At 39.0% G+C, this 15,855-nt stretch overlaps 1 protein-coding gene across 4 annotated transcripts in view; it reads left to right on the top strand.

The window, feature by feature from the left end:
• The window catches only part of HERC2 (HECT and RLD domain containing E3 ubiquitin protein ligase 2), a 264,575-nt gene that overhangs the window by 70,283 nt on the left and 178,437 nt on the right, over positions 1 to 15,855 (top strand). For all 4 annotated transcript variants that reach the window (XM_073227076.1, XM_073227077.1, XM_073227078.1 and 1 more), the window contains 3 exons: positions 3,115 to 3,315; positions 13,163 to 13,391; positions 13,504 to 13,628. In XM_073227076.1, coding sequence (XP_073083177.1) covers positions 3,115 to 3,315; positions 13,163 to 13,391; positions 13,504 to 13,628 — 555 coding nt within the window. The remainder of the gene's footprint in view (positions 1 to 3,114; positions 3,316 to 13,162; positions 13,392 to 13,503; positions 13,629 to 15,855) is intronic.

The raw sequence follows: 15,855 nt of genomic DNA, 5'->3' as shown, positions 1-15,855 counted from the left end.
TTTGAACTCCCTATCTGGAAGAGTCACGAGGTCCATATCATTTAAATCTTTCTCGGGAGTTGTATTAATAATTTTACTCTGGACCTGGTTTCTTTGGAGTTTCATGTTTGTATATGGCGCCCTCTAGTGTCTAGAAGCTCTTATCTGGAGCTGCTGAGCCCCTGAAGCAATGTCGGGGGTTGCAGGGGAGCGGTATTGGTGCCTGGGGGGAGGAAAGAGCTGTTCCCCACTCTCTGGCTGCTGTGCCTGTCTCCACTACCTGAACCAGTGGGCTGAGCATACAAATACAAGCTTTTGTGTCAGAGCAGCCGGATATGGATCCCTGCTTTCCACAAGTGTCCGGAATCCCAGTTTCCCCAGGAACTCCGCCTGTCCCAGCTTTCCAACCCCGTAATCAAAAGAGTATGATGAAAGCACCATGAAATGTAGGTTTGTGCTCCCAGCGCAGACCTCCGGAGGTAGGTTTTCAGCAGTCCCAAGCCTTCCACTCCCTCCCTGCTCCATTTCTCTTCCTCCCGCCTGTGAGCTGTGTGGGGGAGGGACCCAGGTCCCGCGGAGCCACAGCTCTGGTACTACCCCGTTCACTGAGGTCTGCTCTCTTCTCCAGGTGCGTGCAATCTGAACCATCCTCTTTCCTGTTGCTCTCTCAGGATTAGTTACGCCAACTGTATTTTCTAATTGTATCCACTTTTAGGAGGAAGCCTCTGTCTCTCCTCTCACTCCGCCATCTTTAATCCTTTCATAAATGGTTCTATCATTTTTTAAAAATATTAATGCTACTGATTATACCAAAAAATTGTAGTAAAATACACAGTGGCATTAAGTACATTCACAGTGTTGTGTAACCATCACTACTGACCATCTCCAAAACTTGTACATAATACCAAATAGAAATGCAGTAGCCATGAAGCAATAATTGTCCATTTCTCCTTCCCCAGCCCAGTTAACCTCAAATCTACTTTCTGTCTCTATGAATTTGTCCATTTGAGGTACTTCATTTAAGTGAAATCATATGATATTTGATTTTTATATCTGGCCTATTTCACTTGGCATAGTGTGTTCGGGGTCAATCCATGTAACGTGTGAGGAGTTTATTCGCTTTAAAGGTTTACACTATTCCATTATATGTATATCCCACATTTTGTTTATCCATTCTTTTGTCAGTCGACACATGGGTTGTTTGTACCTTTTGGCTAGTGTGAATAATTCTGCTCTAGGTATTAGTGTGCGAATATATGTTTGAGTTCCTGCTTTCAGTTTTTTTGAGTATATTAGTGGAATTTTTGGTTCATATGATAATTATTTTTAACTCTGACGAACCACTATACTGTTTTCCACAGCAGCTGCACAATTTTTACATTCCTGTCAGATAGGCACAAGGGTTTCAATTTCTCCACCTCCTTGTCAACAATGGTTATTTTCTGTTTTTTTTGTTTTTGTTTTTTAAAAACCATCTTTGTATGGAGTGATATCACACTGTGGTTTTGATTTGTACTTGCCTTATGGAAAAGATGTTGAGCATCTCTTTATGTGCTTATTGACCAGTTGTCTATCTTTGGAGGAATCTTTATTTAAGTCCTTTGTCCATTTTTGAATTTATCTGCCCTTTTGTTCTTTCTTTTTCTGAGTTGTAGGAGTTTTTGATATATTGTGGGCATATTAGTCCCTTATCAGGTATATGTAATCTGCAACTAATTTCCCCCATTATGTTATTGTCTTTTCATTCTGTGAATAGTATTCTTAGATGGACAAAATTTTTATTTTTGAGTAAGTCCACTTTATTTTTTTCTCCTATTTTCTGTACATATGTATATCTAAGAAATCCATTGTCATGTAGATTTTCCCAGGCATTTTCTTTTAATAGTTAATAGTTTTAGCTTTTATGTGTGAGTCACTGAACCGTCTTGGGTTAATTCTTTTTATGGTGTATGATTAGGATCCAAATTCATTCTTTTACAGTTTCCCAGCACCATTTGTAGAAAAGATTGTCCTTTCCTCACTGAAAGACACTGGTTGAAAATCATTTGACAATATAGGCAAGGGTTTATTTCTGGGTTCTCTATTCTGTTTCATTGGTCTATATGTCTGTATTTATGCCAGTACCACACTGTTTTGATTACTGTAGCTTTGTAATAAGTTTTGAAATGGGAATTCTGAGTCTTCCAACTTTATTCTTGTTCAATATTGTTTTGATTTGTTGGCATCCCTTGAGAGTCCATGTGCATTTTAGGATGGGTCTATTAATTTTTAAAAAAATATAAGTTGAAACTATTTTTATGTCTGTAAACACTTAGAACTATTTTATCATCTTGGTGAATTGACCTTTCTGTCATTATGCAATGTCCCCCTATAGCCCTGTTTCTCCTTGATTTGAAGTCTCTTTGATTTTAATGTAGGTACTCCAGTTTTCATTTAATTAGTGTTACATACTATAACTTTTCCATTGTTTGATGGCTCCTGACTATATTTAAAAACCTCTTGACATAAGTGACTCCATTTTATTTCACTGTTTACAGATCCATATAGCTAGTTTTTACTTTTCATACATCTTGGCAATCTCTTTTTGTTTGTATATTTAGATAATTCAAATTTAATGTAATTATTATAAATTGGATTTTGTCTACTATTGTTTATTTTTTGTGTGCTGTTTTTTTTTGGTTGCTTTATCTTTTCCTGAATTCTTTTGGGTTATTTTAATAATATTAACTTATTGAATTGTCTATCTCCTTGTGTAGTTTTTAGTGGTTGTACAAGAGATTACAATAAACATACCTAACCTTTCTTGCCTACTTAAGAGTTACTTTTGTAATTTCCATGTTTCTCCCTGCTGTCCATTAAATGTGAATTAATAATTTGAGAATGAAAAGTTTTTTTAAAGACTTAGAAAAACCTTCTTACCTTTCTGTTACAAAATAAGATTGGATAGTGAAATGAGAGAAAATTGGAAGCCCAGTGGTACGTGAGCTAAGACATCCGTGGGAGTTCATGTGCTTTTGGAACAGTTAGAAGCATGAATAATAATTTAAGGCATCCTCATCATTCATAATGGTGTCCCATGAAATAGAACAATACCTGAATGTGTAGGTTCATTTCATGTCTTTGTTTCTTCCATAGAGTTTTGCTTGGTCATCCTGTTCTGAGTGGTCCATTGGCCTCCGTGTCCCTTTTGTGGTGGACATCTGCTCACTGACCTTTGAACAACTAGACCTCCTACTACGGCAAGTGAGTGAGGGGATGGATGGCACTGCTGACTGGCCCCCACCCCAGGAGAAAGAGTGCATGGCCGTGGCAACGCTGAATCTTCTACGACTTCAGGTAGTAATGTAATGATTTCCTTTCCTCTCCCTCCTTTTATAAGTGCTTTAGGTATTTGTAATAATGCTTATGCATATTGAAGAGTATGTATTTTAGTCTTATTAAGTGAGCTGCTAATGAAAATTTTAAAGTATTAGAGTAAGATTATGATGGATTGTAATGTATATATACTGGAAGTCATGCTTGGTAAAAGTATGAAATGGATGGTGTTATTTTTGCCATAGCCAGCTTGTTGGTGTTCATCAGGGAGTTGATATCGTGAGTATGGTTGTGTGTGGAGAAACAGCTGGTGGAGGGGTAGGTTTTTTTTTTTTGCTGAACAAGATGCTTTCTTTTTTTAATTTTTATTTATATATTTTAGGTTTTTTTAAAAAAATTAAGGTATGATTGATATACACTCTTATGAAGGTTTCACTTGAAAAAACAATGTGGTTACTACATTTACCCATATTATCAAGTCCTCACCCATACCCCAATGTAGTCACTGTCCATCAGTGCAGTAAGATGCGGAGGTGTACGTTATTTGAGAGACCAGCTGAATGTGCCAGCCAGTCTCCCGTGGGCTATGAAAGCTCAGCTTTCTCCAGTAGCACCTCCACTTCACTGAAGGAAGGAAAGTTAAGGTTAAAAGTCAAAATAGAAGATAAAGAGATATTTCCCTTGCTTTCTTTTGATTTTTTAAAAGAAAAGCTGTGGCTGAAATATTTTTGGTCATCAGCAAAAATATTTGGTCATCATATTTTTCTTTGTGATTAAATCTTATGATTTAATGTCAAGAGAAGGTTTCCTTGACAAAGTAATTTTTCCCCTTTACAGGCCTGGGATTTCTGTGGAACCATCGTCATGTCCCCTTTCATACCTTCTTCCCCTTTTTTGCCTTGACCTCTAAAAAGCACAAAACTGAATGTTTTGTTGAGCTGCATTCATCAAATTAGCAGAGGTTTAGAGAGAACCTCTCTCTCTTCCCCTTTCCCAGGAGCTCATTCCTCAGGATGCTTGTGGGGTGGTGTCCCTCCTGTGGACCCACCCTGCCGCCTGCCACTCCTGTGGCAGCAGTGATGCCACTCTTCTGGGCAGTGCTGAGGGGGGAGACTTGACATGTCTTAGGCTTGAATCCTTTGGGTCCAGATGTGCCTATGCCATGTTTTTCCATTGCTTTATTCTAGGTTCTTATATTTTAGCTGTGTCTTTTTAAAATTGATTTATGAAGCTTGATTCTTAAAAATAATCAAATTTGAGATTCCTTATTCAACAGGTGAGTTTAATTCTTTTACAGTTGTGGAAATTACTAATGTATTTGAATTTAGGTCTTCTGATTTAGTTTTGTGTGAGTTTATTCTTTGTTGTTTCTCTGTTCAAGTTTCTAAGCATTTTTTTCTTTTCAAATCCCTTTAATTATTCCTGTTTTTTAATTTGATTTTTGGATGTTAAACATTGTATGAAAACATTAATACTTGTTAATTCTACAGTGTTAAATTAACCAGTACCTCTCTTCCCAAAAAATATAGGGGTTACAGGATTCATTAGACCTAAATCCTCCTTTCTGCCTCTAGTGCTTTATTGTCCAGTAGTCTTATTCCACTGGATCCAAGGCATGCTTTTTTGTGTATGCGCAGCTAAAAGAAAAATGCCCCCAATTGCAATATATACGATGCATTCTAATTTTAGAGATGCTGACATGAAAAAAAATGCCTCTTATGATTGGTGAAATACAGTAATTATTTTTTAACTTTCCCCAATTACCACTGTTCATTTTAAGAGGCCATACTGCCTCATATAGGTGGTGTTCTTGTTTTTCTTCAACCAATTTGTTTTCTCTTGTTGCTTACATCCTCTTCTGCCTGAGTACCTCCTTCACTGAGTTTCTTCATCAAGGTCTGTGAGTTATGAAGTCTGATAACGGTTCATTCAACCTTTCTTAAGATGACTTAACAGGGTTTATCTTTTTAGATTACCTGTTATTTTATCAGCACTTTGAGAGTGTTCTACTCTGTCCTTTATTGCTGATGAAAAATCTTGCATTTGCATAATTGTTTCTTTGTAGTGAATTCATCTTTTTTGGTAGACTTTCAGATTTTTCTGTGTTTGTAATTCTAATACATTATGTCCAGGTAAAGATTTATTTTTCTATTTATAACTTTAGGTTTTGATTCTCATTCAATCTGAGGTTGCATATCTTTAAGTTTTGAAAAATCAAAACTAGTTACCGTAGAAATTTCTCTCCCTTTTTATTTACTTTTCCCCTTGGAGAAGTCCCATTAAGTGTATGCTGAACTTTCTCTGTCTTCCCCAAGTATCACAACATCTCTGGTATTTTAAATCACTTAATCTTTTTAATGTTCACTTCTTAATTTTTCTGTTCTGCCTTCTGGGTGGCTACTCAGTGCTGTCTCTGAGTTCACAATTCCTTCCTTTAGCCAAGTATGCTGTGTTTTTGAATTGTCCATTTATTTAACAAATCTTTATATGATGACGGCTTTACACATATTGACTCATTAAATTCCTATGCTGGCCTCCAAGAGGTGGATCCTTGATCTGTACCAGAAAGATAGGAGGCACAGGAAAGCTTAGGGATGTGGCCAGGCTGGCCCCCAGGGCTGGAACCTAGGGTACAAGCTCTTCACACCTTTGCCTTGAGGTTTTTATTCCTGTAGCTACTTTCTCATTTTTAGAATTTATATTTGGGTCTTTTCCAAGGCCTTCATTTTGCTATTTATCATCTTATCTTCTGGGTTCTGTTCCTTTCTTGATCTCTAAGAACATTTTCTTACTTTATGGATTCATTCCAGTTTTTTCAGTGCTGCCATCTCCTGGGTTAAGTATTCTGCTTCTGACTCTTTCTATGCCTCTCCCTCATGGTACTTAGTACGGCTGGTCCTTTCTAACAGCAAAGCTGCTTTCAGGGGAGGGTTTGCCAGGGGTATCTCTTTGCCCTTGTCTGTGGAGATGTTCCCAGAGGTCAGTTGTGTATTTGCACCCCAAGGATCCATGAATTTCTCCAGCTGTAGATGAGTTTTGGTATTCACTCCTTGATTTGTGAAATTCATACCTAGATGGTTGACGTAACTTTGATTTCACATCTGCTGATAGAACAGGCTGGGTCTCTGATTTCTTGTGGAGTGTCTTTGTACACAAAGCCTTGTGTGGGCAGTGTGGTGCCTCGGTCCATGCCTGGCTGGCATGCAGGTGTCCTGAGGGGCTTCTAGCCTTCTGTAGGAAGCTCCGGTTAAGTGGCCTGATCTGGGCAGTTAGGGTCTCAAGTCCCAAGGTTTTGATCTGTCCTCAGCATCTAGAATCTCTTGCCTTCTGCTCTGGGTGTCTGTGAGCTCTGGTTTGGCCCTTGAGGAGTTTCCTTGTATTCTCTGAGCTGTATAGTCTTCTAACAATTTTCTGGTTATATTGTAATCGCCATTTCTCTGTGTTTGGTGTGGAGGTTACTTTTTGACATGGTTTAACCTCTCTGTTGAACTTGAGGTTTTCCATATTATTTATTTATTTATTTACTTATTATTTTTTATTTTGTTATCATTAATCTACAATTAAATGGAGAACATTATGTTTACTAGGTTCTCTCCTTCACCAAGTCTCCCCCACAAACCCTGTTACAGTAACTGTCTATCAGTGTAGTAAGATGCTGTAGAATCACTACTTGCCTTCTCTGTGCTGCACAGCCCTCCCTGTGCACCCCCCCAACATTGTACATGCTAATCGTAATGACCCCTTTCTTTTTCCCCTTCCTTATTCCTCCCTTCCCACCCATGCTCCCCAGTCCCTTTCCCTTTGGTAACTGTTAGTCCATTCTTGGGTTCTGTGAGTCGGATCCTCTTTTGTTCCTTCAGTTTTTCTTTGTTCTTATACTCCACATACGAGTGAAATCATTTGGTACTTCTCTTTCACCGCCTGGCTTATTTCACTGAGCATAACACCCTCTAGCTCCATCCATGTTGTTGCAAATGGTAGGATTTGTTTTCTTCTTATGGCTGAATAATATTCCATTGTGTATATGTACCACATTTCTTGATCCATTCATCTACTGATGGACACTTAGGTTGCTTCTATTTCTTGGCTATTGTAAATAGTGCTGCAGTAAACATAGGGGTGCATCTGTCTTACAAACTGGGCTGTTGTATTCTTACGGTAAATTCCTAGAAGTGGAATTCCTGGGTCAAATGGTATTCTATTTTGAGCTTTTTGAGGGACCTCCATACTGCTTTCCACAATGGCTGAACTAATTTACATTACCACCAGCAGTGTAGGAGGGTCCCCCTTTCTCCACAACCTCACCAACATTTGTTTGTTTGGCTTTTGGATGGTGGAGATCCTTCTGGTCTGAGGTGATATCTCATTGTGGTTTTAATTTGCATTTCTCTGATGACAAGTAATGTGGATCATCTTTTCATGTGTCTGTTGGCCATCTGAATTTCTTCTTTGGATAAGTGTATGTTCAGCTCCTCTGCCCATTTTTTAATTGGATTATTTGCTTTTTGTTTTTTGAGGTGTGTGAGCTCTTTATGTATCTTGGATGTCAACCCTTTATCAAATTTGTCATTTATAAATATATTCTCATACCATAGGATACCTTTTTGTTCTATTGATGGTGTCCTTTGCTGTACAGAAGCTTTTCAGCTTGACATAGTCCCACTTGTTCATTTTTGCTTTAGTTTTCCATGCCCGGGGAGATATGTTCATGAAGAAGTCTCTCATGTTTATGTCCAAGAGATTTTTGCCTATGTTTTTTTCTAAGAGTTTTATGGTTTTATAACTTACATTCAGGTCTTTGATCCATTTTGAATTTATTTTTGTTTATGGGGTTAGACAATGATCCAGTTTCATTCTCTTTCATGTAGTTGTCCAGTTTTGCCAATACCAACTGTTGAACAGGCTGTCTTTTCCCTATTGTATGTCCATGGCTCCTTTATCATATATTAGTTGACCATATATGTTTGGGTTAATGTTTGGAGTCTCTATTTTGTTCCACTGGTCTGTGGGTCTGTTCTTGTGCCAGTACCAAATTGTCTTGATTACTGTGGCTTTGTGGTAGAGCTTGAACTTGGGGAGCGAGATCCTCCACACTTTATTCTTCCTTCTTACTATTGCTTTGGCTATTTGGGGTCTTTGGTGGTTCCATATGAATTTTTGAACTATTTGTTCTAGTTCGTTGAAGAATGCTGTTGGTAATATGATAGGGATTGCACTGAATCTGTAGATTGCTTTGACCAGGATGGCCATTTTGATGATATTTATTCTTCCTAGCCAAGAACATGGGATGAGTTTCCATGTGTTAGTGTCTTCTTTAATTTCTCTTGAGTTTCTTGTAGTTTTCAGGGTATAGGTCTTTCACTTCCTTCATTAGGTTTATTCCTAGGTATTTTATTCTTTTTGATGTTATTGTGAATGGAATTGTTTTTCTGATTTCTCTTTCTGTTAGTTCATTGTTAGTGTATACAAAACCCTCAGATTTCTGTATGTTAATTTTGTATCCTGCACGTTTGCTGAATTCCGATATTAATTCTAATAGTTTTCGAGTGGAGTCTTTAGGGTTTTTTATGTACAATATCATGTCATCTGCAAATAGTGACAGTTTAACTTCTTCTTTACCAATCTGGATTCTTTGTATTTCTTTGTTTTGTCTGATTGCCGTGACTAGGACCTCCAGTACTATGTTGAATAACAATGGGGAGAGTGGGCATCCCTGTCTTGTTCCCGATCTCAGAGGAAAAGCTTTCAGGTTCTCTCTGTTCAGTATGATGTTGGCTGTGTGTTTATCATATATGGCCTTTATTATGTTGAGGTACTTGCCCTCTATGCCCATTTTGTTGAGAGTTTTTATCATGAATGGATGGTGAATTTTGTCGAATGCTTTTGCAGCATCTGTGGAGATGATCATGTGGTTTTTGTCCTTTTTGTTGATGTGGTGGATGATGTCGATGGATTTTCAAATGTTGTACCATCCTTGCATCCCTGGGATGAAACCCACTTCGTCATGGTGTATGATCCTTTTGATATATTTTTGAATTCGGTTTGCAAATACTTTATTGAGTATTTTTGCGTCTACATTTATCAGGGATATTGGTGTGTAATTTTCTTTTTTGGTGGGGTCTTTGCCTGGTTTTGGTATTAGGGTGATGTTGGCTTCATAGAATGAGTTTGGGAGTATTCCCTCCTCTTCTGTTTTTTGGACAGCTTTAAGGAGAATGGTTGTTATGTCTTCTCTGTATGTCTGATAAAATTCCGAGGTAAATCCATCTGGCATGGGGTTTTGTTCTTGGGTAGTTTTTTGATTACCAATTCAATTTCATTGCTGGTAATTGGTCTGTTTAGATTTTCTGTTTCTTTCTGGGTCATTCTTGGAAGGTTGTATTTTTCTAGGAAGTTGTCCATTTCTCCTAGGTTTTCCAGCTTGGTAGCATACAGGTTTTCATAGTATTCTCTAATAATTCTTTCTATTTCTGTGGGTTCTGTTGTGATTTTTCCTTTCTCGTTTCTGATTCTGTTGATGTGTGTTGATTCTCTATTTCCCTTAATAAGTCTGGCTAGGGGCTTATCTATTCTGTTTATTTTCTCAAAGAACCAGCTCTTAATTTCATTGATTTTTTTTCTGTTGTTTTATTCTTCTCATTTTATTTATTTCATCTCTGATCTTTATTATGTCCCTCCTTCTGCTGACTTTAGGGCTCATTTGTTCCTCTTTTTCCAATTTTAATAATTGTGATATTAGACCATTCATTTGGAATTGTTCTTCCCTCTTTAAATATGCCTGGATATATACTTTCCTCTTAAGACTGCTTTCACTGCATCCCTCAAAAGTTGGTGCTTTGTGTTGTTGTTGTGATTTGTTTCCATATATTGCTTGACCTCTATTTTAATTTGGTCGTTGATCCATTGATTATTTAGGAGCATGTTGTTAAGCCTCCAAGTGTTTGTGAGCCTTTTTGTTTTCTTTCTACAGTTTATTTCTAGTTTTATACCTTTGTGTTCTGAAAAGTTGGTTTATAGAATTTCAGTCTTTTTCAATTTCCTGAGGCTCTTTTTGTGGCCCATTATGTGGTCTGTTCTGGAGAATGTTCCATGTGCACTTGAGAAGAATGTGTATCCTGTTGCTTTTGGATGTAGAGTTCTATAGATGTCTATTAGGTTCATCTGTTCTAGTGTTTTGTTCAGTGCCTCTGTGTCCTTACTTATTTTCTGTCTGGTGGATCTATCCGTTGGAGTGAGTGGTGTCTTGAAGTTTCCTAAAATGAATGCATTGCATTCTATTTCCTCCTTTAATTTTGTTAGTATTTGTTTTGACATATGCTGCTGCTACACTATTGGGTGCACATATATTTAGAATGGTTATATCCTTTTGTTGGTGTGACCCCTTTGTCATTATGTAACCTTCTTCACCTCTTCTTACTTTCTTTGTTTTGAAGTCTATTTTGTCTGATATTAGTACTTAAACAGCTGCTTTTTACTCCCTGTTGTTTGCATCAAATCTTTTTCCATCCCTTGACTTTAAGTCTATGCATGTCTATGGGTTTGAGGTGAGTCTCTTGTAAGCAGCATATAGATGGGTCTTACTTTTTTATCCATTCTGTTACTGTGTCTTTTGATTGGTGCATTCACTTCATTTACATTTAGGGTGATTATTGAAAGATATGTACTTATTGCCATTGCAGGCTTTAGATTCGTGTTTACCAAAGGTTCAAGGTTAGCTTCTTTACTATCTTACTGTCTAACTTAGGTCTCTTATTGAGCTATTATAAACACTGTCTGTTGTTTGTTTATTTCTCTCCCTTCTTATTCCTCTTCCTCCATTCTTTATATGTTGGGTGTTTTATTCTGTACTCTTTTGTGTTTCCTTTGAGTGCTTTTGTGAGTAGTTGATTTTATTTTTTGCCTTTAGTTAGTATTTGGTAGGTTTGCTTTCTTTGCTGTGATTTTGTTTTCTCTGGTGACATCTATTTAGCCTTAGGAGTGCTCCCATTTAGAGCAGTCCCTGTAAAATATCCTGTAGAGGTAATTTGTGGGAGACAAATTCTCTCAACTTTTGCTTCTCTGGGAATTGTTTAATCCCTCCTTATATTTAAATGATAATTGTGTTGGATACAGTATCCTTGGTTCCAGTCCCTTCTGTTTCATTGCATTGAATGTATCATGCAATTCTCATCTGGCCTGTAAGGTTTCTGTTGAGAAGTCTTGAAGATAGGCTGATGGGGTTTCCTTTGCTGGTGACCTTTTCCTCTCTCTAGCTGTCTTTAATACTCTGTCCTTTTCCTTGATCTCTGCCATTTTAATTAGTATGTGCCTTGGTGTTGTCCTCCTTGGGTCCTTTGTTTTGGGAGTTCTGTGTGCTTCCATGGTCTCAAAGACTATTTCCTCCCCCAATTTAGGAAAATTTTCAGCAATTATTTCTTCAAAGACACTTTCTATCCATTTTTCTCTCTTCTTCTTCTTCTGGTACCCCTTTATTGTGGATATTGTTCCTTTTGGATTGGTCACACAGTTCTCTTAATATTGTGTCATTTCTGGAGATCCTTTTATCTCTCTTTGCGTTAGCTTCTCTACATTCCTGTTCTCTGATTTCTATTTGATTAACGACTTCTTGCACTTCATCCATTCTACTTTTAAGTCCTTCCAGAGGTTGTTTTATTTCTGTATTCTCCCTCCCTACTTTGTTGGTTAGCTCTTGCATTTTTCTCTGCAGCTCCATCAGCATGGTTATGACCTTTGTTTTGAATTCTTTGTCTGGAAGATTGGTTAGATCTCCCGAGGTTCCCTCTTAGGGGAGGACGTCTGTGTGAATCTGGTCTGGATCCGATTCTTCTGCCTTTTCATGGCTATAGAGGTAGTTTGGGGGAGTTGGCATGTGTGTTGGCTGGGAGAACGTCCCTTCTTGCTAGTTTGTGGCTTTCCTCTCCTGGGAGAGCAGTGACCCCTCGTAGCTTTTGCTGGGCAGCTGTGCACAGATGGGGTCTCTGATTCTTGCCCGGCTGGTGTGGGCATAGCCAGCCTCAGGCGACTACTCCGCTATGGCAGGGCTGCCCTGGAGGGGGAATGGGCGGGATGCTGTTTATTGCTGTGAGGGGCCTCCAAGCTGTGCTGCTTCCCAGGATTCCCAGCTGCTGGGATTAGTGCGCTGGGATGCTTTCCTCCAGCTGTGAGGCCCTTGTTCCTTTAAGACTTTCAAAAAGCACTTGTTTTTCCTTTGTCCCGGGGACACCGTCAGTGGGCACCTGCTCACACGTTTTACTGTTTCGTTTTCCTAGAATCCAGCACCCCACACACTGTGTGTCTGCGGTCTCGGTGCGGATGGCTGGGGCTGGGTATTCAGCAGTCCTGGGCTCCCACTCCCTCCCCGCTCTGACTCTACTCCTCCTGCTGGGAGCCCAGGTGAGGGCACTCGGGTCCCGCTGGGCCGCGGCTTGTATCTTACCCCCTTCATGACGTGCTGGCTTCTTGCAGATGTAGATGTAGTGTGGCTGTTGTCCTGTGTCTTCTGGTCTCTCTTTTAGGAATAATTTTATTTGTTATATTTTCAAAAATATATATGGTTTTGGCAGGAGATTTCCCTGCTCTACTCACTCTGCCATCTTGGCTCCTCTCCCCTCTTTTCCATATTTTTATAGAATATAATTGGGTTAAAAAATTCCTCTCATAAAATAACTTATCATGTATTCTGAGATGCTATGGGTAAACTTTTTTTAGCCTGTTTAAAGCTATGTGTATATACATATACACACAGTGGAAGATTTTACTTTATTTCTTGAATAAAACTGCAATTTGAGATACTGGTTAATCTTTAATAAAAGTTGAAAATCCACTTGTTCTTAGAATTTCCAAGAGAAAATTGTTTTTCTCCTTCCAGCTGCACGCTGCCATCAGTCACCAGGTAGATCCAGAACTCCTTGGTTTAGGTCTGGGCAGCATACTCCTCAACAGCCTGAAGCAGACTGTGGTGGCCCTGGCTAGCAGTGCGGGTGTCCTGAGCACCGTGCAGGTGGCTGCCCAGGCTGTGCTGCAGAGTGGGTGGTCTTTGCTGCTACCCACTGCTGAGGAGCGGGCCCGGGCACTCTCTGCTCTTCTACCCTGTGCAGGTGGGCTTGGGTGAGGGGTGTTGGGCTTGTCGTGTGCTGGGGCATACAGTGGGGAGCTGGGAGGGGTTGGTGCTTACCCCACAATGGCACAGAAACACTTTCTCTTTTCCAGTTTCAGGCAATGAAGTTCACATAAGTCCAGGTCGGCGATTCATGATTGATCTCCTGGTGGGCAGCTTGATGGCTGATGGAGGCTTGGAATCTGCCCTTAATGCAGCCATTACTGCAGAAATCCAGGTATGGCCTTAGGAGTGTATGTATGAAGAGTTGGAGCTGTGAGCTGATATTGTAATGCCACACACTTCATCATACTCATGAAGGAATAACATTTCTCCAGAATTATTGAAGAACTAAAATGCAAAACCTCTAGTGTAACACTCAGGTATTTTCTGTAATTAGAACTTTTTAATCTTGCCAGTTTAAAATAATGTAGAGGTATTAAGTGTAAGGTGCACCCACCTCAAGTGTCTGTTTAAATGGATTTGACAAATACCTTTATCATAATGTACATCATTCCATTACCCCAGGAAGTGTGTTTGTGCTCCTTTGCACTCATAGGTAGGACACTCCCTTGCTTTCCTCAGATTAATTTTGCCAGTTCTGATTGTCACATAAATGGAATCATTTAATATGTACCTTTTTGTGTCTGTTTTACTTTTCCTTGATAATGATTTTCAGGTTCACTGATGTTGCACGTACTGTCGTTTTGTCTTTACTATTGAAGAGGTCTGTGCATTGTATGAATATAGCACTGTCATTCCACTCTCCTGTTGATACTCACGTGATTGTTTTTCACCACGTGAAGCTGCTTTGATCATGCTGTGTATAAGTCCTTTAGTGATCAAGTGTTTTTCTCTTGGGCAAATACTTTGAGTTAGAATATGATGGGTCCTAGGTTGAGTGTGTATTTATAGTTTCCTATAGTGGCTGTGCCATTTACATTTGAACCAGCCATGTGAGAGTTCTTGTCCTTCTTTACCTCAGCAACCTGGGGTATGTCAATCTTTTTTTTCTTTTTGATTAAGGTATCATTGATATACACTCTTATGAAGGTTTCACATGAAAAACAATGTGGTTACTACGTTCACCCATATTATCGAGTCCCTCCCATAGCCCATTTCAGTCACTGTCCATCAGTGTAGTAAGATGCCACAGAGTCACTACTTGTCTTCTTCTCTGTGCTATACTCCCTCTCATGATTCCTCCAAACACACACCATTTTCACTAATCATAATACCCCTCGATCCACTTCTCCCCCCCAGCTCCCTCTCCCCTTTGGTAACCACTAGTCCCTTCTCATAGTCTGTGAGTCTGCTGCTGTTTTGTTCTTTCAGGTTTGCTTCGTCGTTACACTCCATAAATGAGGGAGATCATTTGGTATTTATCTTTCTCTGCCTGACTTATTTCACTGAGCATAATACCCTCTAGCTCCATCCATGTTCACAAATGGTAGAATTTGTTTCTTTCTTATGGCTGAATAGTATTCCATTGTGTATATATACCCCATCTTCTTTATCCATTCATCTACTGATGGACACTTAGGTTGCTTCCATATCTTGGCTATTGTAAATAGTGCTGCAGTAAACATAGGGGTGCATATGTCCTTTTGAATCTGAGAGTTTGTTTTCTTTGGGTAAATTCCTAGAAGTTGAATTCCCGGGTGAAATGGTATTTCTATTTTTAGTTTTTTGAGGAACCTTCATATTGCTTTCCATAATGGTCGAACTAGTTTACATTCCTATCAACAGGGTAGGAGGGTTCCCCCCTCTCCACGTCATCGCCAGCATCTGTTGTTCCTATCTTTTCAATGGTGGACATCCTAATTGGTGTGAGGTGATATCTCGTTGTGGTTTTAATTTGTGTTTCCCTGATGATGAGCAATATGGAGCGTTTTTTCATGTGCCTTTTGGCCATCTGAATTTCTTCTTTGGAGAAGTGTCTGTTCAGATCCTCCACCATTTTTTAATTGGGTTATTTGCTTATTGGGTGTTGAGACATGTGAGTTCTTTATATAATTTGGATGTTAACCACTTGTCGGATAAATCATTTATGAATGTATTCTTCCATACTGTAGGATGCCTTTTTGTTCTGCTAATGGTGTCCTTTGCTGTACAGAAGCTTTTTAGTTTGATGTAATTCCACTTGTTCATTTTTGCTTTTGTTTCCCTTGCCCAAGGAGATATATTCAGGAAAAAATTGCTCGTGTTTATATTCAAGAGATTTTTGCCTATGTTTTCTTCTAAGAGTTATGGTTTCATGGCTTACGTTCAGGTCTTTGATCCATTTTGAATTTACTTTTGTGTATGGGGTTAAACAATAGTCCAGTTTCATTCTTCTGCATGTTGCTGTCCAGTTTTCCCAGCACCAGTTGTTGAAGAGGCTGTCATTTCTCCATTGTATGCCCATGCCTCCTTTATCATTTATTAATTGACTGTGTATGCTTGGGTTTATATCTGGGATCTCT

Source organism: Manis javanica, chromosome 18, assembly GCF_040802235.1.
Source record: "Manis javanica isolate MJ-LG chromosome 18, MJ_LKY, whole genome shotgun sequence".
Classification (NCBI taxonomy): domain Eukaryota; kingdom Metazoa; phylum Chordata; class Mammalia; order Pholidota; family Manidae; genus Manis; species Manis javanica.
This window is presented reverse-complemented; position numbering and strand designations above follow the sequence as displayed.